The following is a 23,011-nucleotide window of genomic DNA, read 5'->3' on the forward strand; positions in this document are numbered from 1 at the left end:
TCAATATCATTCTTGAATCTCTCCAAAAATGACTTGACAGGATAACAGCGATGAATGATCTTAAAAGAAATTTCTTTAACGTTAACCAGTAGATATCCATTTCGAAGAGACCATATCTTTTCCCAACATATGTTCTGAACAAGCTTATTCCAGGTTGCAATTATGGGACAGATACACATTCATTTTGGCATAAGGTGCAGATTTTTCTGTTATTTTTACAGGAAGCAAACATAATTTTCCCATTTCACAAGCTTTGTTGTATTGTTGCAACCATGACATCTTATTAAATACACAAATTAGCCTGATGGAGACATTATGTTACCCATTTAACTCAGCATTTGCACAAAACTAGACATTTCCAGTTTCTTATGCAAAGTTAAGACCAGGTCAAATGTTTTAAAACAGCATTTTATTAACAGAAATAGAAATGGCACACCATATGTCTATAGCAAACACCCATGCAGCGGTTGCTGTAGGTTACTCAGGTCTGTGGGACGTAGTCCAAAACATCCTCCAGGCCTGTGCTGGCATTGTCCAGGTACTCCAGGATCACATTACCCCCGTTGAACAGGGGAGTTTCTGGGTGAGCCGGGTGTCATCCATCCGCAGATCCTCACCTGTCTGAGGATGGCACAGCCGCAGCTTCTACGGATGGCGAGACAGCATGGAGAGGACAGAGGCATGTTGTTAAGACATATTTAGGAGACATGAAACAGTGTTTTTCCAGTCTCATTTAAATTCCAAGAGTTTAGTATTTATATTTGGAAAGAAACTAAGTAATAAACCCAGTAAGTTTAGTAAAATATGGGATCCTTTTCTGCAATTACCTGGGAAATGATCAGTCACTTAGAGATATAAATTTTGAAAGGAAATTATGTGTAATTCATGGGAGATGTACAGTAAGAGAAAACTTGGAGCTATAACCATTTTATTATTGGATAAGTAGGTGAGGCCAAACAAGAAATATTGACTGATCTTTAAACTTTGATATACATTGACGTTTGACATATAGAAATATACGGATATATATATTTTACCTTGTTATTTATATAATGAAATTTGAAATAGTTGTACTTGTTTTTGTGTTAATAAAAAACCCCAACTGTGATTATCTTTGACTCTGCTGATGCTATCTCACTGTTACCTTAGCTGTCAGTACATTGTTGTTGTTCTTGGGACTAGGTAGAGAAGCAGCGTAATCCACCACTCTGCCCACACTCCTTTTGGAACAGAAAAACATGGGTTGACTAGATACACCTGAAAATAGGTCCTCTCTGTCTGGAAAGCCAAATGGGACAGAAAATACTTCAATACTGAAATCCATGTTGGATAGGATTGTACCTGTGGCAGTCCCTTGTCTCCTGCTGCATGCAGTTTCAGTTTCATTAATGCTTCCTTGGCTGCAGTTGCAATGTTCTTTGCTCCTCTGTGTCCTTTAACTGCGAGTCCTGCCTTTGACTCTGAGTTATCACAAGAGGGTAATACAATCATAATCCAAATGTAAACCAGAGTATTTTGTTGAATGCTGCTCCCATGTGGACAAAAGAGGAATGGTAGGATACATTTTGACTTGAGCCACCTTGTCAAGCTACCAATTACAAGTTAACAAGTAAGTAAACAAAGTTGTAACTGACCCACAATCTTTTGCACCAGCTCTTTGGTGGCTGCCATTCGAGGCTTAGGGATCTCCAGTTTCTCACACTTGTGATCATCCTGATGACGATGGCTGTAAAGGAAGAACCAAAGCAACTTGAAACTTTCAGTTTACCTGTTCCTTTGATAAAATAGTAATATACATCCCCTCCCTTTGAGTCATTCTGTATGGAAGTCCACATGTGAACGGAGAGCACAGTCAAGGTCAACACACATTATGTTACTTTATACAAAGGTTAATCAAAGAGAGAGAAAACAGTAAACCTACGCCAAGCAGAAATGTTTTTCACACTGTGGGCATATGACTGGTAAAAATTCTTTTCCCTTGCAGTCTTGAAATGAGCATGGATTACTTGTACTGCCACCTGAGGTCTGGAACTCCCTTTTCACTGGCACCTGAAAAAATGTAAAAGGAAATAAAGTATAAAAACAGCACAGCCTGCATATAATTAACAGCATGGAGGACATGTAGTTGTTGTGATCATATAAAATGAGCGCATGAAGCACATTTTATTGTGCTCAGCAACCAAACCTACCTCTGGACATGAATGGGACTCTGTGCTTCTGTAATCAAGGCTCTAAGAGACAAGATGTATGTATGTATGTTTCACATTTAATAAAGTACATTGACTAGTATTTAAAGAGCTGTGAAATGGCTAGGCACCAGGTGATGCACAAATCTTACCAGAAAATACCACTGCAGAAATCACAAACAAATGGAAGGAAATCTAATAGAGGAATGGGAAGAATAAGTTCAATCAGGTCAGTGTATAAGAAACAGGATTCAACAATCAACTGCAAAAAACAGCAAAACAGACACTTACCCTAACATTGTCCTACCCTGTCAACCCTAAACTGGGATCAGGTATGTTGGATTTAATTCTAGGTTGTAGTTAGTTATTACCTACTATAACCTGCTATACAATGGTGCTGATTCATATGGATCTGATCTGATGTAGCTAGATTTTCACTGAGACCAAGCAGACAAGCAGCTACATCAGCTAACGGGATAGCTAGTAGCCAATGCAGTTTTTCTAATGATTAAATGCAGAAAAGAAGAAACATAAGTATGGAATGCAATTGATTGAACTTTCAATCTAATTTTTAATCAAAATAATTCAAAGTGAATTGAGGATTGCATTGCCACTTTGCATATTGAATTGCCAATTGCAAAATGCATTTTCAAATTGCATGACCAAATTGCACTTTGAATTGCCAATTGCAAAATACATTGCCATTTGAATAAAGAGGCCAAAAAACTTCCATAAAAAAAACTTCCATACATAAGTTGTGAAAATAACCTAAATTTGGGCGTCAGAGCAAGCTTCAAGATATTTAGCTAGCTGGTAACCAGCTAAGGTAGCTAATAGTAGGGAGGTCAGACGGCATATTGTTGTATATGTTGCTTAATCAAATATATTATTATTATGTACAAAATACAGTATGTCTGTCTTGAATGCCTGCCTGTCAAGCAAACCGGACGTGATGTATTTTATTTTGGGAAATGACGTAAAACGATTTCGGCCAAAGGCGGCAGTGATGAGAAATTTGAAATTTGCAGGCAACAAGCAAGAGACAAGCTAGCAGTCGGTAGTCAGCTCAATGGGATAGCATTAGCCAGCGATTCAGCGATTAAGACCATTATAAAAAATATCTCACGCTGTATTGGCAATATCAGTTTTATCACTTATGTTGGTATCAGGGAACTGGAGATGAATGAGTTTATTATGTAGCTTATTGACGGTAACCTTAGCCCACTAACGTAACGTACCGCTAGCTAGTTAACGTTAACTAAGCTGTAACGTAGCCTGCTTCCGTACAATGCTAACTGTAAACTGTTACAGAAAAATACATTTGATGGCTACATCGTTGTCACTTTTAAGTTAGCTAGCGCGAAAAATGGACCAGACGAGGACCGGTAATGAACGCTAAACCATAACAGTAACGTTAACGTTAGATCTTATTTTTGTTGCTAGCCTCGTGTACATTAACTAAAAGTAAGTTAAGGGAGCGATGTTCACGCCATCGAAATATAATGAATTTGCCCAAAGCAACGAAAGAGCAGCATACAGAGACGCTGTACCTTTAAAAATGAGCCCGTACAAGACAGTCACATTAGGGAAAGACCTACTATGGCAGCTGAAGGCAAGCCGGGACCACAGGATTTATAGCCAACATGAGAACAGAGGATTAAATTCAACAACAACTCAAGATGCACTAACTGTCCCCACTGGTGCGGAGTCCACCGTGATGGATGATGGGTCTGTGGTTTGTGGCGATCCAGTCTCTTTTCCCTTCTTGAAAGGCATGGGATCACTTCACCACCGACTGCAACACACCAAGGCACAGCTTGAATCTCCTGCCAAGGTGTTTGCTAAGATGAAATCCAAAGTTCAGAGAGGGGCGACGTGTGTGAAGGAGGGGATCCACACAGAGAAGGACATGCTCTTTAGAGTTAGGGAGCAACATGGTGCTGAATTTAAGTCACCCAGTAAGGGAAAAGAGAACACTTGGACAGCTGACAAGACCAAGGAGAATCAAAGGCTTCATTTTGATCACGATGAAGCTGAGGCCTTGACCCTCTCACCCACACCATCTCCAAGGAAAAGCCTGAGCTACAGGTTCTCTGACTTAAGCAGCAAACCTCTACAGGAAATATCTCCTATGAAGGACATAGGAAATTCTTTTAAGCCAAGAAATGGATACACACCGACAAAGAGACCCGTCCTGGAGCCAACAGCGGGGTCTCATCCCCTCACTGTTGTCAATACAAAGCAAATCCAGAGACCATCACCTCTTATTAGCAACGTGGATGTCTTCAAGATGACCAACAGAACTCCAGTAAAGGTGTCCACAGAAGATGACTTTGCAAGGAATGCATTTGGGGAGGCGTGTGTTTCTCTCGACAGACGTCCTCTGATGTCCCCGGCCAAGATGTTTGCTCACATGAAGGAGAGGGAGAGGAAGAGAAAGTGGGAGCAGCAAGAGTTTGTTCAAGTCAGCAGCAGGACAAGGGAGTTCAACAATGGAGGTGAGAATGTAGCGAAGCAGTTTGAGTGCAGCATTTTGAAATGTGAGGAGTCATAAGTCCATTATTATATCATGTCTTCCTGTTGATTATGTCTCATGTTTCATAGGCCACATCTGTCCGCCACAAGAAAGGCCAACCTCCACTGCCTTCGATGAGGATGAGACTCACAACGACACCAGCGTGGCGGTTTTTGGTCGAGTTCCAGGAAGTGTGTTCCCTGCTAACCAATCAGAGATGAACCCGTATGGGCCGGGTGCCACTGACAACCGATCAGAGACTGATCCCAACGATGGCATGCCGCCACCCGCTGTGAAGCGGCGTCCTGTCCTGGCACAAGAGCCACTCCTCCATGACTCACCGTGGACCTCCGTCTCAAAGAAACGTGAGACTTCCTTCATTCAGCAAGTGTTTGTTGCTGATTTGTTGTTAGTGAAACAATTTAACTTCTCGCTTCCTACTCACCCACCCACACCTCCACCCACCCCTATTCTTTCACTCACTTGCTCGCTCACTTCACTCTGTACAAGGGCTGAACAATTAATCGAAAAAATACCAAAACACAATTGTAATATGAACTTCTGCAATTTCCAAATCAGAGGAAATGGGTGTTCACAATGGATTTCTAAACAAGATTTTTTTTAGAGCTGCAGGCAATCTTTGTTTCATGAATCAAATACAGTATTGGTGAAAACCTTTCATCAGACTCAAAGTCAGTAAATCCTGCACACTGACATCTATTCTTTTTTTAACCAAAATCATCAAGAACCAAAATTTTCTTTAAACAATTTTAAAGTTCTAAAAATTTTATGACAAGGAAAGCTTGTGATATGAATCACAATTGCTATATTCTGTCAAGTAATCACAATTAGATTTTTTGTCAATATCGTTCAGCCCTACTCTGTACCTCACTGGTGTATGTGGTCTTGCTGTTTGAACAGGGTGTTATGTCGCTCTGGCTAAACTTCCTCTGATGTCCCCTGCCAAAATGTTTGCTCACATGAAGGAGAGTGAGAGGAAGATACAGCAGCAACAGGCTGACAAAGTCAGTAGTAGCACAAGGACACTCAGGAATGGGGGTGAGTGTGTAATGGAGTGGAGGTGACAAAGTTTGGTACATCTGCATTGTATAATAATAAAATAATGGTGGTGGTTTACGATTAGAATCCAGCAAAGCAATGTGCAGCATAACAAAGTTTCTATTGAGCTATTTTATATATTTGGGCCTAGTTCATATTTTGGTTTTCCCATGTTGCACTGGGGATCCTCTGTCTTGTTTCTCAAGTCACATCACCCTTGTGTTTTTTTTTTTTCCCATAGGTCATAGCTATCAGTGCCAAGACAGCCCAACCTCCACAACTATGGATAAGGGTGAGATGGAGGACAACACTTGTATGGATGCTTTTTTTAGTGTTCCGGGAAGTGCATTACCTGTCAGCAGATCCAGATCGGAGGCAGCTGACAGCCAATCAGATGTTGATCCCAGTGGTGTCTTCCTGCTCCCTGCTGTGAAATCACAACCTGCTCTGGTAGAGGACCCGCTTGTCTTTAATTCGCCACGGATCTCCATCCCAAAGAAACGTGAGGCTGTGTTCAAGCAAAAACAGTTCCCCAATGTGAGTAGAGCCTCAGTTGAGAATGAATACCTCTTGAATATGATTTAGGGCTTTTGTGATTTTGTTCAGTGTTCCTTATTGAGTTTGTGTTTATTTTTCTGTCTGGCAGGTGAATGTGATTTATCTCAAAAAGTGGTTGCTGAGATTTAATTCTAATGGCCTGTATGTTGATGGAATCCGCAGGTAAGAAACTATACCATGACCTTAGGATTTACCCTTTTGTAAAGGTCTGAGAGGTTTCCACAGGGAATACAAGAAATTTGAAGAATTAGAAGTTTATTTTTCATAGGAAAGCTAGAGCTAGTTTTCAAACTGCTTACACTTAGCTGCTGTTCTCTGATATAGACATGCTCAAAAGTCTAATGCAAGATTCTTTTTATGTCTTTATGTTTGTTTTGATTCATTTGAACACTGCTATTTTTACTTGTCTTTTCCACCTAGGGAAGACAATATGCCATGGCACAGTAACATCATTGTGGAGAGGGTTTCTAATTGTGAGCTGAAGACGGTCTCTGGCAGGGTTTACATGTTGGTTGGCAAGATGGACGTGGAAGTTGTCTCTGGTAAGCCAGTTAAGCACAGTTCAGATTTTGTTAGATATTTTGCATTGAGAATACACTGCATTGCACGCCTCATTGGAAAAAAGGCCAAAAAAGTACATTAGAGAATAAAGCACACTGAGGACATTCCGCACATTCAAGACTGCAAGACAAGCTTACCCAGATGCTAAATATGATGTGGACTAATATTCTTCCTTGCTGTGTTTTGTCTTTGTTCTTTTGCAGAGTTGCCAAGGTGGCTTTTGAGGAAGTTTGTTTATGGTTTCCCTCCAAAGTGGAAGATGTATTACGAGAAGTTTCTGTCCGAGTCAAGAGAGTAAGATTATTAATTTCAGTCCATGGCTATCTAAAGTGACTGCCAAGTTTATGTCTGAGATGGAATAGCTATTGAGTGGTAAATTGAAAACCATATCTACAAATACTTTGTGTGTTGCTTGTCACCAATAAGTAAATGAAGTTTTCTGAAGCACTAAATCATTGCTGCTTTGATGTTGTAGCTCCAGCATGGAAGCTGGGAGGAACAGTGAAGGGAGAAGCACAAAGGCCTGGCCAGTGTCTGAGAAACCTGCCACCACCCTCTCTGTGAAACGCCATCGGCAAAAGCCTTTAAAGACGTGTAAGTACAGGACAAACTGAACTGGAATCACTTCAATAGCCTAGTACAATAATTGTACAGGGTTTTGTGGTGCAGAGGCATATTGGGAAAATAGGAGTTTCAGTTCATACTGACACACATAGTGCAAGGACAACAGGACCTCAAACCATGCAAAGGGACAGAGCAAGACATACAGTGGATGGTAGACTGTATATGCCTTCTTCCTCCTACCTCTCTCATTCATTGAGTTTATGGATTAATAGCGCCCACTACTGTTTTTTTTGTTTTTGTTTTTGTTTTTGTTTTATTACTGAAATTATTACTATTATTATTTTATCTTCAAAATGACCGTCTTATCGTCTAAATCTTAATAACTTTATTTAAATCTTCATAACTTTATATTAAGAGGCCAATTATTGGTAGTGTGCAGAAACTTGTAAATTGAGGCATTAGGAATGCAAGATATTATTAACTCCTAGGGGTTTTATATTGAAGACAGGATAAGATATCATATAAATAGTTTGCTACAATAAGCAAACTGTCATTCAGCCATGGCTGCACCGCTCTTATTGGAAGACTTGGTAAATCATGTCTTTAGGAGAGAGTTTTTAGGGACACACAGACCACAAAGGAATTACTACTGAAGAAGAACATGTGCGTTGACACTTCCATCGCTGGTCGTGCAGTGGCTAAATTATGTATTGGAAGCCAACGCTGTTGGAATAATTAGTACTATATAAGTAAATAAGTCCTTTTTTTTTTCGTTCAATTATACCCTTCTCTCCTCATCTCCAGCCGCTTCCTGTCTTCCTACCCTCTCCTGTTCTGTGCTCGGTGGCACAAGAGTGTCCCGAAGTGGTCGGGTCATTAAGCCGCCTCTGGAGTATTGGAAAGGAGGGAGGGTCACCCTGGACGCAGACATGAATGTCACCATTCACGAGACTTACGATACCACCACCTGCAAGCCTGTAAGCATCCAATGACATGTTCATATGGGATACACAATAATCCAGAATGTACTCTGTGTGTCTTCTAACTGGTTTGACGATATACAAGCACTTGACAATTTTGAACAATGTGACAATGGGTTATTTCTACCTCTCCCAGCAGGTCACTACACCGGCCTCCACAAGACTGTCTCAGCAACCTGCCAGGGTGTTCCTGCCCCACAGCGAAGGTAAAGATGCACAGAAATACTGTAGTTCTTGTACTGTGTGATAAGTTGTTGGGTGCATGCTGACAAAGTGCCCTCTGTATTTCCAGGCCACAGGCAGGGTGAGTTGCCCAGCAACAGCAATGAGTCATCTGTCCCACTGAGGAAGGTCAAGACCTCACACCGCAAACGTAACAGAGACAAGGCCAACCCTGACAAGAAGTCCTCCAATCAAACTGAACTTAGCAGCTCTGAAGAATCCAACAGAAACACAAGGTCCGGCCCAAGGTGTCCAGCTAGAGAAACAACCTTATATACAGATGGTGTCCCTCAGTCTGGACTTCAGCCCAACCAGTACTCACCACTGAGGTCAAAAAAACAGAATCGCTTGCATGACGCTTCTTCAGTGAGAGCCTTGGTGAGCAAACTGACCGTTCCAGCGCCCACAGAGCCACCTACAGGTAATGATACAGCATCGCAGTCAGAGGACGAGTTCTCTGTTGAGAGAAAGAAGAAGGGAAAAGGGGCGCACAGGAGGAGGGACCAGAAGGTTCTTGACGAATCACCGCCAAGTCACTTGTCTCCGCCGTGTCGGACATCGAGTTCCTCAGAAGACAGTGGGAGGGTGTTGAGGAAGAGAACCGCTGTATCAGCAAAGAGTGACGCTGCACAGAAATCTAAAGTGCACAAACAAAACAAATGCAGCGAAACATCGCCACCTCCAAAGCCTGTGCCTAAGCTGATCCAGTCCAGCAAGAAAAGAAGCAAGGGACACAAAAGTGTGAGCAGTAACAAAGTGATTCAACAAGAGAAAGATGAAGACAGGTGGACTGAGGCAGAGCTTGTGAAGCTGCAAGAGTAAGTTTCATACTCCCACAGGATGAGAAAGTTGCTTTTTACAGAATTAGAGGAATGTATTCTGTATCTTAACTATTTATTTCAATACTGTGTATGCGTGTGCTTGAGCATGCTTGTGTGCTCTTCTGTGATTTCCAGGGCTGTGAGCTCCTTCCCCAAGCACATGGGCAGTTACTGGGTAAATGTGGCCATGATGGTTGGCACACGCTCTGCAGAAGAGTGCCAGAAACAGCACACATCCCAGGGGACCTTCCAGGTCCCCAGCAACAGAGCCAAGAAATCCAATAAGGAGGAAACGACAAAAGATCCAGGTACTTACATTTATTATTTGTGTTGGGATGTAAATTGTATTAGATGATTGTGAATTGCTAAACCTTATAGGCAATGGTTGGCCTAATTCCTATAATTGTCTGTAATTTTTAGCTGCAACCAGCAGCTAGTATAAGTGTCTGTCCCAAAAATGTCTGCATTTAAGTCAGAAATTGCACATAATTACAAATTGTTTCTCGATATTAACAAAAATGTGTTACTTCCTGATCATTTCTATGTAATTACACACAGTAATTACCTTGCAATTTGTGTACTGTAATGTAAAGTACTACCAAAATTTGCTTTTCTCATGTCATATTTTTCCAACATGGTGTGAGGCCTTTCCCTTTACGGAGAAGTCTTGACATTTTTTGTTTTTTTACCTTGTATCTTTTTTTTCTCAAAGCTACAAAATTATCAAAAAAATACTTTTTGAAAGTTGCGCATTGAATTGCTGAGATTTTGACATGCTAGGTGTGTATGCTTACTTCCAGATCCTCCCACGATATCCGCCCGAGTGGGAACCTTGAAAAGAAAGCAGCAGGTCCGTCAGTTTCTGGACGCCATGCCCAAAGAAGACCATGACGACGTCTTCAGCAGCGCATCCATGCAGAGCAAACGATTCCAGGTGTCTCTCTCTTTCTGTTTCTGCTCTTTTTCGCAAACATAATCTAAATCTATACACTGTCATCTCATTTCCTGTACACAGGTTCATGCTCAGTTGACTTGCATAAATAAAGGTTAGAGAAGAAGTGCAATGTGACATTGATGTAAAGTTGCCGACTCTTTGATATGACCGTCCTTTATCTTCCTTCTCGCGCAAAAAAAGATGGTCCATCTAGTGATTATGATACAATATAGCATGAATGACAACTTTTCCCCTTGTTTCTGTCTCGCTGTGTAGCTCCCCTCCATGACTCCCAGTGGTAAGGACCATGGGTTCATGTTTTCGGACCAGGACCCTATGACCCCCATGTCGGCAGGCTTCCCCGCAGTGAAGACCCCTCAGTGTCTTCATATCACTCCTGGCATGATGGGCTCTCCCAACAGGTGAACAAAGTTGACTTCTGCATGCTAGCTTATCTCACTTTTCAAAATAATTACATCATGTCTTCAGGAGGAGCATTATTCAGTTTCGTTACTTTTGTGAAAAAAGGGAATTACCTTATAACCCAAAACCCAACGTTAAGAGGGGCTTTCCCATCAGACATTTGGTTCTTCCTTTAGAGGCCATCTTGTTACTGGTGAAAACAGACCTTCTCTGGGCAGGAGAATGTATTTTGGTCGCCCTCCTGGTGTTTGCTAGGTGCCATTTAATGCTTCTGGAGTGAGCTTGATTGCAGTATGGTAACTGAACCTTTCTCTGTTCTTCATTTTAAGGAGCAACGACGACAAGTACATCTATCAACTCCAGAAGAGGATGAAAAAAAATCAGTTCAATGTCTACAAACATGGTCCTGCAAAGGTACTCGCTCACGAGGGTTGATTTCGGAGGTTCTTGTAAATGATAATAATGTAACAGAAAGTACATGCATGCACAGTAAAAAACAAAAAGCATACAGATTATTGACCAATACAAAACAATTTTCATATTTGTTATATATATTTTGGTTCTTCTCTTTCAGAACTACACACCCACACCATCAGTGAAACGAGCAATGAGAAGATGTGGTAACACAGGTAGGTTTCCTGAAGAAGACACTGCTCATTAATTTAAGGCTATACAGTGGCAGTGTTTTGGAAATTCAAGCCATTTGCCATATATATAATATATATAATATATATATATATATATATTATGTATATGTGTGTGGTCCTGTCCACAGGCATTTCTACAATCTGACACTGGTTTTCATAAATTAAATGACTGAAGAGGTTTTGAATTCTGCACATGTTGCACTTGCTTTGTAAAATGAGTTAACACAATCAATTCCCTTTTCCCTTTCACTAGAAAATGATACCTTTGTTGTATGGGAGATGTTCCCAGACAAGGATGGAGGATTGGCTGAAAGTGGAGAAGAAGAGGATTTTTATTTCTCGGACAATGACTGATTGGAGGCAGAGTTGTTGCAGCTTCTCATAAAATTGCTTAAATCGTAAATTAAAATCAATGTAAAATGAGGAAAGATCTGAAAATGTATTATTGTCCAAAAAAGGGACAGTGATCCCAGTAAGTTACAGAAAATACTGTGTTGAAAATCTGTTTTGACTGCCATTATATTTCATCATTCCTCTTGTTTTTTTAATGTGTAATGATTTTCTGCTATTTGGCCAGCGCTGTCTCCAGCTCCCTCTGTTTATCCAAACTCCCACTTGTATTTCCTCTTTTTCCCCAGTGCCACATGTCGTCACTGAGCTCTGATTTCCCTTACATGGGGAATCTAAATGGAGACGGCTTTGATATTGTGTCCTTCAAAACTATTCACCTCCATTTTCATTCTCATTTGCTGCGAAAGGGTTTCAAAATACATCTGGGCCTGTCTGAAATCAAGTGAAAGTACTCCAAATAAAGTGGAAAGGAAATTGAATAAACGTATGTCTTTTCGGGGAACGGGGTTTGAAAGAGAAAACAAATGATCCATTCATCATATCTGAAAACACAAGACAATGTTCTGATATTTTCCCATTTCAGTTACTAACTCCAGTTTCAGTCACTAATGTCAAAAGTGAACAGTAGTCAAAAACTAGCATTTCACGCCCTGCTTTTTCACCTGTAGAGAGCGGGACAATGCTGGTTTATTATTTATTCTGAACTCAGGAAGTTGAATATCTGGACTAATAGCCTACACATGCTAATTTTTTTTAACCTTTTAAACATTGAATCCCACAAGATGTAATATTTGCATTGGCCTGTTACAGGGAATAACAACCTGAAATAATTTTACAATGTTTAACATATATCAATAATATGGTCTTATTGATGTTTATGCCCCTGTAAATACAATTTCTTTTTTTACAAGTCCTAGCTTCACAAATCATTTGTAATTATCAGTTTTAATAAAAGTTTTTTATTATTAATAGATGTGGTTCATTTGTGTCTATTAGGCCAATTTATTTACAGTGAGAAATAAAACAATAGCATATGAATAGGAAACCAAGACATGAACCTGGTAAGGTTTGCTTAGTATTGTGTATTGAGCCTGTTTAAGGAAAATTACACCCTTGATAACCTGTGAGTGTCAGTATAGTCAGCTGTCATTAACTTTTGATAATCAGTGCATTCCAGGAGTTAATTTGTGATTAGGCTTTGTAATTAACTTTTTTGCTGTGCCCACTTTCCCTCAACCTGCCTTGTCTACTTTGACTTCAGTTAATGATTTTCTACATTATCCAAAATGCCTTTCAATAACCTCAAATGAACACAGGCCTTGCTGCATCCAGGAAGAGGAAAATGATTCTAAGTAAAGATGTGATCTGTATCTATTCAACAGAACCCTAATTTTGTCTTTCTCTTGCCAGCTTATCTTTAAAATGCTGACATAAACGGACTTGGCTGTCACTATTGAATACCATTTGCAAAATATGAAGAATTATTACAGACAGCTTAAAGACTGGTAGCATTGCTTGCCTAGCTAGCTGTCTTAATTATGTTTCCCCTATATTTTCCCATCTGTGGTCACAAGTGACATCCAAGTGTGTTTTAGCTATTAATTATGAATCACTTAAAGGTAATTCTGACACTTAAGTGTTTTTATAAAATCTTGCAAGCAGAAACTGGAAAACGTGATTGCCATTGATTGGAATGGGGATTACATTGCCTCAAAATAGCCTTCATTTTAGACCTCTAAGTAAATGCATTAGGATGCTACTGACATTTAAGTACATTGAAAAAAAAAAGTTTATCAAGCATAAAAATAAATGGCCATTCTCCACTCTCTCCTAACGGCAAAGATTGAATCTGTGTGGTTACAAAGCCGTTGAGAGACTTCATTTCTGATTCACTATCAAGTGATCTTCATGGCAGTAGGAGAACCTCCTTAGTAGGAAGTACGTTTTGTACGAGAAAAGCATGGATAAGTCACCGGGCTGTTGATCACGTGACAAGCGATCACGTGACTCCTGCCTCTATAACCGCCTGCTCACAGGACAAAACAGCTGAGTTTCAGCAAATGAAATTCATGGGAACACGATGAAGACTCTGTGAGTGTTTTTTCCCTTTTTAATAAGATAAAAGTTGTTTTTCTCGCAGATTTGGTTAGGGAAGCAGATAGAGTTAGACAGGCATTTTAACATTACTAGTATTTGTGGCTGCTATGTAGCGCAACTCGTGCTTTCTGTCTTGCTGTTATGACCTAGATATCTGACTGCTAGCTGGTTAACTAGAAGCGCTCACATAAATAGCCATGTGTCTTTCGTTTACAAGTGTAGACTTAGTATATAGCTCGCTTTTATGCGCGTATCTGCGTGCTGAGGAGTGAATTTGATTTGACCTACTTAGATAACATTAAGACTTCCGTTTGTTATGACCGATAGATTAAACGGTTCCTGTTTTTAAGTCCCGGCATGTGCTCGCTGGATGTTTTTCGGCTCATTTTGTTTGTACGAACCCCTGTAATGTTTTGTTTCTTGTCCTGCCAGGCTGACCTTCACCATCCCCCTATTATGCAGCACGCTGGTCTGGAGCGGATACCTCGAAGATGATCAAGATGTCTTGTGAGTAAACCTCCTTAAAAAGCCTTTCCACGGTCTCTGTATAATCTAATTCATCATATTTGTGCCTCTCCTTATGTAAACCTTTTTCTAACAACATCAAGGTCAAGCCTCATAGACACAGATCAGTCTTGACAGCCCCAGTCTACATATCAAAGGGGAGATCCCTACTAAAATATACTTCCAGACAAGGAGTGTGTCTGGAAAACTGCCCAGCAATTTGCATCTCCTTTGATCTTGTTCTCCTTTGATTGTTGCCACTAACTATAATGTTCATGCAGAACATACAACTGGAGTGATCTTGAAGTCAAGTCAAGTCAGGTCTCAAAGGACTTTACAAATAATGAGCCTACCTGGATCTAAACAGTGACAAAACAAAATGATGCAATGACGAAGGAGCTAATATTTCAGCACAAGTGTGACCAAGTCTTTGCTCGAGTGCCAAGTCAGTACCAAGTCAAGTCAGAACAACTCAAGTTTTATTTCCATGATCAGTTTCAACTTCAATAAATTTAATCATTCCATACAAATTCAGAAAACAGAATTTAAATTCAGTCGTCTGGTGGAATAAATCTCATAACTTTCAATCTAAGTCATTTACACAAACACAATATATCTTTTGTCAAGACTTTGCTGACTTGAAAAGGTTTCTAAAGTACAAGTCAAAGTCAAGTCCCAAGTCAGCAGAACCCATGTCAAGTCTCAAGTATTCTCTTCATGCATCAAGTCAAGTCTCAAGTAATTCAAACTGTGATGAGTCCAAGGCCGGTGACTCGGGTCCCCACCTCTGTGCTATAGTAACTGAAACTATACAGGCAGAGGATGGTTTCACAGTCACAGGTTATGTTCAGCCTCTTTGAATAAGCATCCTAACTAAATGTGTGTTGTGTTTGGTCCTCAGGGTGCCACAGGACTGGGCTGATGTGGGCCGGGTCAGGCCCTCGGAGCAGCTGGAGCTGACCTTTGCCCTGAAGCAGCAGAATGTCGAGCTGCTGGAGGAAACGCTCAGACTGGTGTCAGACCCTGACTCAGCACAATACGGTAGGACTCTGTCTAGTCACTGTTTGTTCTCCCAAAGCTTAACTAAAAATCTGCATATTGTTGCTAAGGAATGATGGCCAGATATCTTGGGTCGCAGTGTGAGCTTGTTGAACTTTCTATCAGGAAGTGCCGGGGCTATTTACAGATCAATGGCCTCAGGTTTTCTGTCTGTGTCAGCAGTAAGACCTAAGGTCTAGCTTCATGTCCCGCATCTGTATGAATTTGAAGATTTGTTTAAGAGTTTCTTCTGGCTTTAGGATAAGAGAATATGTTTTTTCTTTGCTTTTAACAAATTGGCCATAATTGGAAATAAATGAAGACATAAATACAAAATAAACAAATGTATTAAAAAATATGCAGCGAAATCTCTCAATTAACATAATTCAATAAATAAATGAGTAAACAAAGTATTATCAAGAAGCTTTATTTAAGTTTTTTTTATTGCCCCATAATATGCTAATTAGATGTTCCAGTGTGCTTGGTGTCTGACAGTCGGGTGGAGCATGCAAACTAGGAGTTCACTGAAACCAAACGTGTTAAACACCACCCACATGTGGGACAAACGCAGAAATGCATCAACGGGGAAATAAATTACCTATATAGATAATGTTTCTAAACACCTTGTCTTACTCATTTATATATTTTTTTTATATTTATCTATTTTGCAGTCATTAGATTTATTTATCATTAATTTCTAATTATGGTCGATTCTGTCCCCCAAAGTACAGCATATCACAAGGAATATGAACTTTACTGCTCATTGATTTTGACGGTTTAAAAGTGGTTACAGACTGATGACACAAACACCTTCTCTCAACTTTGACCTTTTTCCACACAACAAAACAGAAGTGTCTTTCCTGCACTGTCCCTGATAGTTTAGTATTGAGAAACGCCTCCTTTGTCCTCAACAGGTAAGTACTTGAGCCTGGAGGAGGTCTCTGCCCTCGTGCGTCCGTCTGAGCTGACCCAGAAGGTGGTTCGTCACTGGCTGCAGAGTCACGGGGTTACAGACTGCCTGACTGTTCACACTCAGGACTTCCTACAGTGCACCATGACCACAGAGTGAGAGTGACCACATGCTTTCTTAACCCACGTTATTCTGCTTACTCAACAATAACTGTTATTCGCACTTGACACAAAACAGTTACTTTTCTGTTGAAGTTCCCCATCGTGCAAATCATGTAAAGTCACACCATTGTCTTGTGAGGCAGTTCCTCTTTCTGTGGCTGCTGAAATCAAATTGGCTTTGAGCTGGAGACTGAATGCTCATTGAAATTCATAGAGCCACAACAATGGTGCTGGATCACAAAAATATATAACACTGTTTTACTTGCTGGAAATAGTATAACAACTGCGCTCTTGGAGTATATTAAAATTAATCAGTTGTATCCTTTTTGCATATGAGCTTTCTTAAACAAATGCATATGTTTGCATGTCTATGATCTGGTAATTTATTTGTTGGCATTTAGGCTGTGCTTGAGTTTGTTTGGTTTCTGTATTTAAGGGTGGCAGAGACGCTGCTTCCTGGCAGCAAGTTCCACCGTTACATCAGAGATGGCCGCTCTCTGGTGAGGTCATCGTCTCCGTACTCTGTTCATGATGACGTTCACCAGCACCTTGACTTTGGTGAGTGCCATTTCTACAGCTGTCAAATGTACATCTATCATCTGTGATTGCTCAACATAATTAGGTTAGGATCTGTTATTATTGGTAAGTGCCAAGATTGGATGGTAAGGACTGGATGGGTTATTGGTTTTCCTTGTCCCACAGTTGGAGGGGTTCACCGCTTCCCTCCCAAGGGACAGGACCTCAGCAAAGCCTCAGCCAATGGGAAGCATAAGCAGCCTATGGCGTGGCTGCACCTTGGTGTGACGCCTGCCGTATTGAGGACCCGCTACAACCTGACAGCAGCTGATGTGGGATCAGCTCAGAACAACAGCCAGGCTGTAGCTCAGGTGTGAAGCTCTCACCATATCAATTTATCATTTAAATGTAATCAGGTGTTGCTATTGGACATAATATTTTATCAACTTAATCAACTTCTACCTGGTTAGTTCTTGGAGCAGTACTACCACCCTGCAGACCTGGCTGAGTTCATGAGCCTGTTCGGCAGGAGCTTCCAGCATCTGTCAAAGGTGGACCGGGTTGTTGGCACCCAGGGAGGAGGCAAAGCCGGTCTGGAGGCCAGTCTGGATGTAGAGTACATCATGAGCACAGGGGCAAACATCTCCACATGGGTCTTCACTAACCCAGGTCGGTAGGTTTGTGAAATGATGCTTATACGGAATGACGTAGCTGAAATTTTTTTCTCATTTTGACCCCCCCTCCGACAAACAGACAGACACACAGTTCCTTTAAGATTATGTATGATGTACAATATTTAAATTCAAGTAACTCTCCCCCTTGTCCTCCAGGTCGTCATGAGTCCCAAGAGCCTTTCCTGCAGTGGATGGTTCTGCTCAGCAACATGTCTGACCTTCCCTGGGTCCACACTATCAGCTACGGGGACGACGAGGACAGCCTGTCTGATGCCTACATGATGCGCATCAGCACTGAGTTTATGAAGGCTGGCGTCAGGGGCATCTCCTTGCTCTTTGCTTCTGGTTAGTAATGGTTGTTGTTTCTTATTTAGTCTTTGATTCATCTATCCAGGTCCGTTAAAAACAAATTCCTATTTAGAATGGCACCAGGCAGAAATGGCAATACTTGAACAAAAGGGTAAACTCTTAGCTGTAATTTTGGATGGCAGATGGGAGTTGGAGCTGATGCTATGGTTGTAATAAGAGTCGGCCTTGGTCTCTTTGGCAACATAATCCAAGTTACTGTGGAGTTGCTGTGTTCTTAATGTCAGATTGTTATATCACCCGAAACATGAGTCCACCACCATGTTTTAAATATACACCCATAATGGCAGGGTGGCCTAGGACAAACATGTTGACAAGTTACCTTTTGTGATGTAGCGTTTTCCATGACGTACGCTAATACTTTAAATGCAGCCAGTGGACAATAGAGTATGCTGATGACCTGGTACATCACTTGTTTTTTGTTATTTTTCCCTCTCTCTAATCTCGTTTCGTGTTCAGGTGACAGTGGTGCTGGCTGCAGACATTTGACTAAAGGAGAAAACTCTTTCAGGCCCAGTTTCCCTGCCTCAAGGTAAAACATTAACGCCACTGCTGAGGGGAAATGTGTTTCTGCACTGTCATAGCACTGGAGTGGGCTGGACTTCTCAAGGCAATTCTATCTGATGCCTTATATTTCAAAATTGCAAAGTCATACTGAGGCTTCATTTTGGAAGAACAAAATTTAGCCTGTGGTGTGTTTTGCAAAAGGTTTTTTATCCAATTCAATCAGTACCACAGAGTGTGGTCTATCAGTCCACCCAGACCTCCTCTCTAATACAGGGTTCCTATGCAAGTCTTAGAACATCTGGAAACATAAAAAATTAATTTAATAATTTCCTGGTCTCAAAATGTCTGGAAAAGTATTGCGTTCTACATATTATGTATTGAGATACATGTCTTCCTGTTTTTTGTTTTTGTTTTTTAATGTAGCTGTAGAGCTATTGTCATTTGATATGTGATATTTATTGTTGTGAAGAACAATCTCCAGCTATAGAGTGATATGCATACATCATAGAGAAATCGTCTAATCCAGTCTGGTATTGAGTGGAGACAGTGTAGTGATCCTGCTCATGTCCTGTGCCCCTCTCCTTCCTCCCAGCCCATATGTGACTACAGTAGGAGGAACCTCATTCAAGAACCCATTTAAGGTGACCTATGAAGTCACAGATTACATCAGTGGTGGAGGTTTCAGCAACGTCTTCAAGATGCCGGACTACCAGGTAACCTCTGCTTAGACCTGCTTATCAACTCTGTGACCCTCGTTTGTCAGGCTTCCCAGAGTAGAGGCACTGAATTATAATCTGTCACAAGGTTCCCAAACCTAAGCATGCATTCAAAATGACCTTAAGGGTTTGATGACTTAAGAACAGAATTTGTCCTTTTACAGTTGATTGGATCTTGGACATTTGAGTAGATCTGGAAAACTTTGATAGGCTCACTGTATGCAGAATAGATTGCTGACCCTGTTCCCCACTCTAACCCTTAATGCCAATCCACATTAGAGCTGATATACCAAGAGGATAGTACTATTAGTAGTGTTAAAGTCCATCTCTTGAATGGAGACTGCATTTTGATGTAGTTATTACTTTTTCCAGACTTGTTGCAGGAGATGGCATATACAGTAAATGCAGACAATGTAATTAATGCTGTGTATGCATGTGTTCCCATAGGCCAGTGCAGTGGACAGCTATCTGAAGGCCGCAGCAGCAGGCCTGCCTCCGCAGACTTACTTCAACACCAGTGGGAGAGCCTATCCAGACATGGCCGCCCTATCTGATAACTACTGGGTGGTCAGCAACAGAGCACCCATCCCCTGGGTCTCGGGGACCTCGGTAAATGACATTGTACTTGATTATACTTGAGATTTGACAGTGTTTTAACAAGTCAACACCAAGGAATAAACAGACACAGTCATAACAAAGTGCCTTACAAATAAAAACCAAGGATAAAAAAAAAACAAGGATAAAAAGCAACATAAGCAGAACATGATACATAAAAACAAGACATTAAATGGCAATTAATCAGACAATTAATAAAAGATCATTACATCAAAGCAAGTCTATACACCTGAGTCTTAAGTAATTTAAAAGATGATGTTGATTTTGGCCAGTCTCTGCTCCTCAGGCAGGTCGTTCCAAAGTCTAGGAGCCCTAGACCTCGGATCAGTCATTAGGGTTCTGCCAGAGGAGGAAGAAGTCTGTGATATGTGTTAACATAATCTGAATGCTCACTTTGTTGTGCTTCATCGCGCCTCTTGTCTTCTGATCTGCTCCTCCAGGCGTCGACCCCCGTGGTCGGAGGCATGCTGGCTCTTATCAACGATCAGCGGCTGCTGAAAGGCCTGCCTGCTCTGGGCTTCCTCAACCCTCGCCTCTACAAGCTCAAGGGACAGGCCCTATTCGATGTAAGTCAACTAGTTATTCTACTGTTTACTCTGTACTGGAGCGACCAGCCTGAACACCCAAGGCTGGCTCTGTCAGTATCATCTTTTAAATTACTTCTTAAAACTCACTTTTATTGTTTTCTTGACATTGCTTACGAATCAAATGGTGTTACCACTGCTGAGAGTAGAGGTTTTAATCCGCCTGGAGACAACCTATACAAAAAGAAATGTATGCATTTGCAGTATTGTGAAACATTTTGCATTAAAAACACCAAACAATTTATAATAACTAAGTGGCAGTATTGAGCAGTCATAAGTTTATTCTGACAAGATCTCATACCATTAGATACACATGCTGAGATTTGGCTTTCAGCAAGGAACAAGTTAAACTAGACAAGTCTAGTTTAGCCAGACTACAAATGCAGCCTGTGGGGAACATTGTCTGTCATGTAGGTTCCAGAAGGTTAAAAGGTTAAAAGTCAATGAGATGTAGGGCAACATTTTCAGGTTCTTGGGCAACTGTGCCCTAAAACAGCTGCTGTGGCATGGGAAGAGGACTGGAGTGTTCTGAATCGACACATAAAGACTCAGTGCAATTTCAATAGCATTAATTACCCACAGTGACAGCATTGTGTCCGGTGGAATAATGGTTTACCGTCTGTGCATCGCCAAATGATGTGATGCGCATATTAGGTGCATTGGAGATCGATTTATATCAATTTTTATACAATTTTTGATTTTGTGGTGGCCGTGGCGCTCAGCGGTCTGGCAAAAAATTAGAAGAGATTTTGTTACAAGCAGGAACAAGGAACTCTCTAGAACTGCTACACATTTCATACAGTCATGATCTGTTTCCTACATGCTGTGCCTCCTTGTCCCAGGTGACTGAAGGCTGCCACCTGAGCTGTCTGGATGAGCAGGTTCAGGGGAAGGGTTTCTGCGCTGCACCGTCATGGGACCCTGTTACGGGCTGGGGAACACCAAACTACCCCGCTCTGTTGGCTGCTCTGCTGGAGAAGTGAACACCTCCCAGACGTACAGCAGGAGCGCTCCTGAAACTTAAACCACCAGGCTAGCTTCTGCCCTGCAGGGAGGTGGTGTACACACATCCAGAATCCTGACCAGGTGCCTCATGCCAAAGGCAAGACAGTGAAGTAAGGGGAAAAAGATTCCTACACACTAGATTTATGCTTCCTTGTTTTACTCGCATATATGCCTAAATCCAGTTGAGGATGAACATCGCATTAATCCAGTGTGCAGGAATGTTTTTTCCCTGCATCATAACTTCTATCCATTGAAGGATAGGTGTGATTATATGGTAGTTGCATCCAATTCACGTCTGTAATGGCTTAGTGGATTTTTTTTTGCCACATCGCTTAAGCCTTTTGATTCATGTCGGTAAATACACAGCAGTGGGAAGTGTGGATAAATGGGATGCAATGCATTACCCTTTTTTTCTTTTTCTTTTTTTTTTTCATAAATGAACACAAATTACTGCTAAAAATACATACCAATCGCCTCTTAGATGTACACAATCCACACATTTGCATAAATCTTGTATAACAAGCCAATATCATATTGGGCATTATTCTGTGCAAAATCTGTGTATTGGATGCAATCATTTTTCAGATTTTAAAGGAAATTTAGCATGTGATTCTACTCAGGTTGGGTTTGTAAATAGAAAGATTGAGATTGCCAAAATATCAACTTTTCTTTGATTCCATAATATTTGGCCACACTAAACCAGTCTGCAGGGAAGAGCCAGGTACGATTATTCAACCATGAAACAGTAACGATGAAAAATTTTGCATGTGTCAATTCTAAAGATGTTACTCTTGTCTTGTGTATAATGTGGATACTGTTCCATGTGGAGGGACATGTCCACCTAAAATATTTGGGTTAAGATGGGGGGGGGGGGGAAGTCTGGTAAAACTTCACTTAAAATTGGTTTGTACTCGCTGTAATTACACACTGTATTCAGGTTCTGCTGCAACTGCAAACAAACCCAATGAACTACAATATGTGGCGCAAAAGTTCAGCAATTCTGCCCACCAGCATCGTTGCACTTGTTTTTACTTTTTAAACCTGTAAATAGTGTTCTTCAAAACAAATATATTTAGTGTATAAAAGATTGCCTGTGCTGTGTTGATTGTGAACATTTAATAAAGCTGAATTTTTACTTGGAAATGTCATTGATTCTTCAGGATTATCCTTAGTAAAATAGGATTTAAGAGACAGCACAGTGCTTCTGTAGCTTGTAGATATGCCAATACAAATGCAGTGATTTTAGCTCTTAAATCATTGCCCTTGAATTTACCCGATTTGGGGAAAGATCACCTTATTGAGACTGCATAGAGTAACTAATCACAACAAAAATGCTTGAGGGATACACTGTTCCAGGAAACGAGTTGCACTGAGATTTCACAAGACATCCACCATATGAAAATGACACCTAATCCTAGAAAAAGGAACTGCTGCAGGAATAAATGTTAGAAAACAATATTGTAGTTACTAGCAAAGACCTGTATGTAAAAACCAGTA

The 23,011-nt window shown here is 40.8% G+C and overlaps 2 protein-coding genes and 1 pseudogene across 3 annotated transcripts; 2 read left to right on the top strand and 1 right to left on the bottom strand.

Annotated features, from left to right (window-relative positions):
• Positions 1-481: 481 nt before the first annotated feature.
• On the bottom strand, positions 482-2,592 carry LOC139650939 (AN1-type zinc finger protein 1-like; annotated as a pseudogene).
• Positions 2,593-3,551: 959 nt separating this feature from the next.
• mis18bp1 (MIS18 binding protein 1) lies at positions 3,552-12,697 on the top strand. Of its 2 annotated transcripts, none has more exons than XM_071527775.1 (16): positions 3,552-4,684; positions 4,791-5,066; positions 6,002-6,297; positions 6,407-6,480; positions 6,739-6,860; positions 7,083-7,173; positions 7,355-7,473; positions 8,248-8,420; positions 8,560-8,629; positions 8,716-9,463; positions 9,602-9,774; positions 10,267-10,400; positions 10,677-10,822; positions 11,153-11,237; positions 11,398-11,452; positions 11,724-12,697. In XM_071527775.1, exons 1-16 carry the CDS (start codon positions 3,667-3,669, stop codon positions 11,822-11,824), a joined length of 3,681 nt encoding a protein of 1,226 aa, XP_071383876.1. In that variant the 5' UTR covers positions 3,552-3,666; the 3' UTR covers positions 11,825-12,697. The 2 variants fall into 2 exon arrangements, with proteins under 2 accessions (XP_071383876.1, XP_071383877.1); XM_071527776.1 differs by having other exon boundaries at positions 8,563-8,629.
• Positions 12,698-13,839: 1,142 nt separating this feature from the next.
• tpp1 (tripeptidyl peptidase I) lies at positions 13,840-22,657 on the top strand. The gene is made up of 13 exons (XM_071527766.1): positions 13,840-13,912; positions 14,351-14,425; positions 15,324-15,463; positions 16,375-16,525; positions 16,968-17,089; positions 17,234-17,418; positions 17,518-17,716; positions 17,878-18,066; positions 18,547-18,619; positions 19,187-19,307; positions 19,758-19,919; positions 20,366-20,491; positions 21,352-22,657. The coding sequence occupies exons 1-13, from the start codon at positions 13,902-13,904 to the stop codon at positions 21,490-21,492; spliced, it is 1,695 nt and encodes a 564-aa protein (XP_071383867.1). The 5' UTR covers positions 13,840-13,901; the 3' UTR covers positions 21,493-22,657.
• The last annotated feature ends 354 nt before the right edge of the window (positions 22,658-23,011 follow it).

This window comes from Centroberyx affinis, unplaced genomic scaffold (assembly GCF_046629955.1).
Source record: "Centroberyx affinis isolate AG114_WGS23_722 - 3 ecotype Tasmania unplaced genomic scaffold, CSIRO-AGI_Caff_v1 ptg001575l_1, whole genome shotgun sequence".
Lineage (NCBI taxonomy): Eukaryota > Metazoa > Chordata > Actinopteri > Beryciformes > Berycidae > Centroberyx > Centroberyx affinis.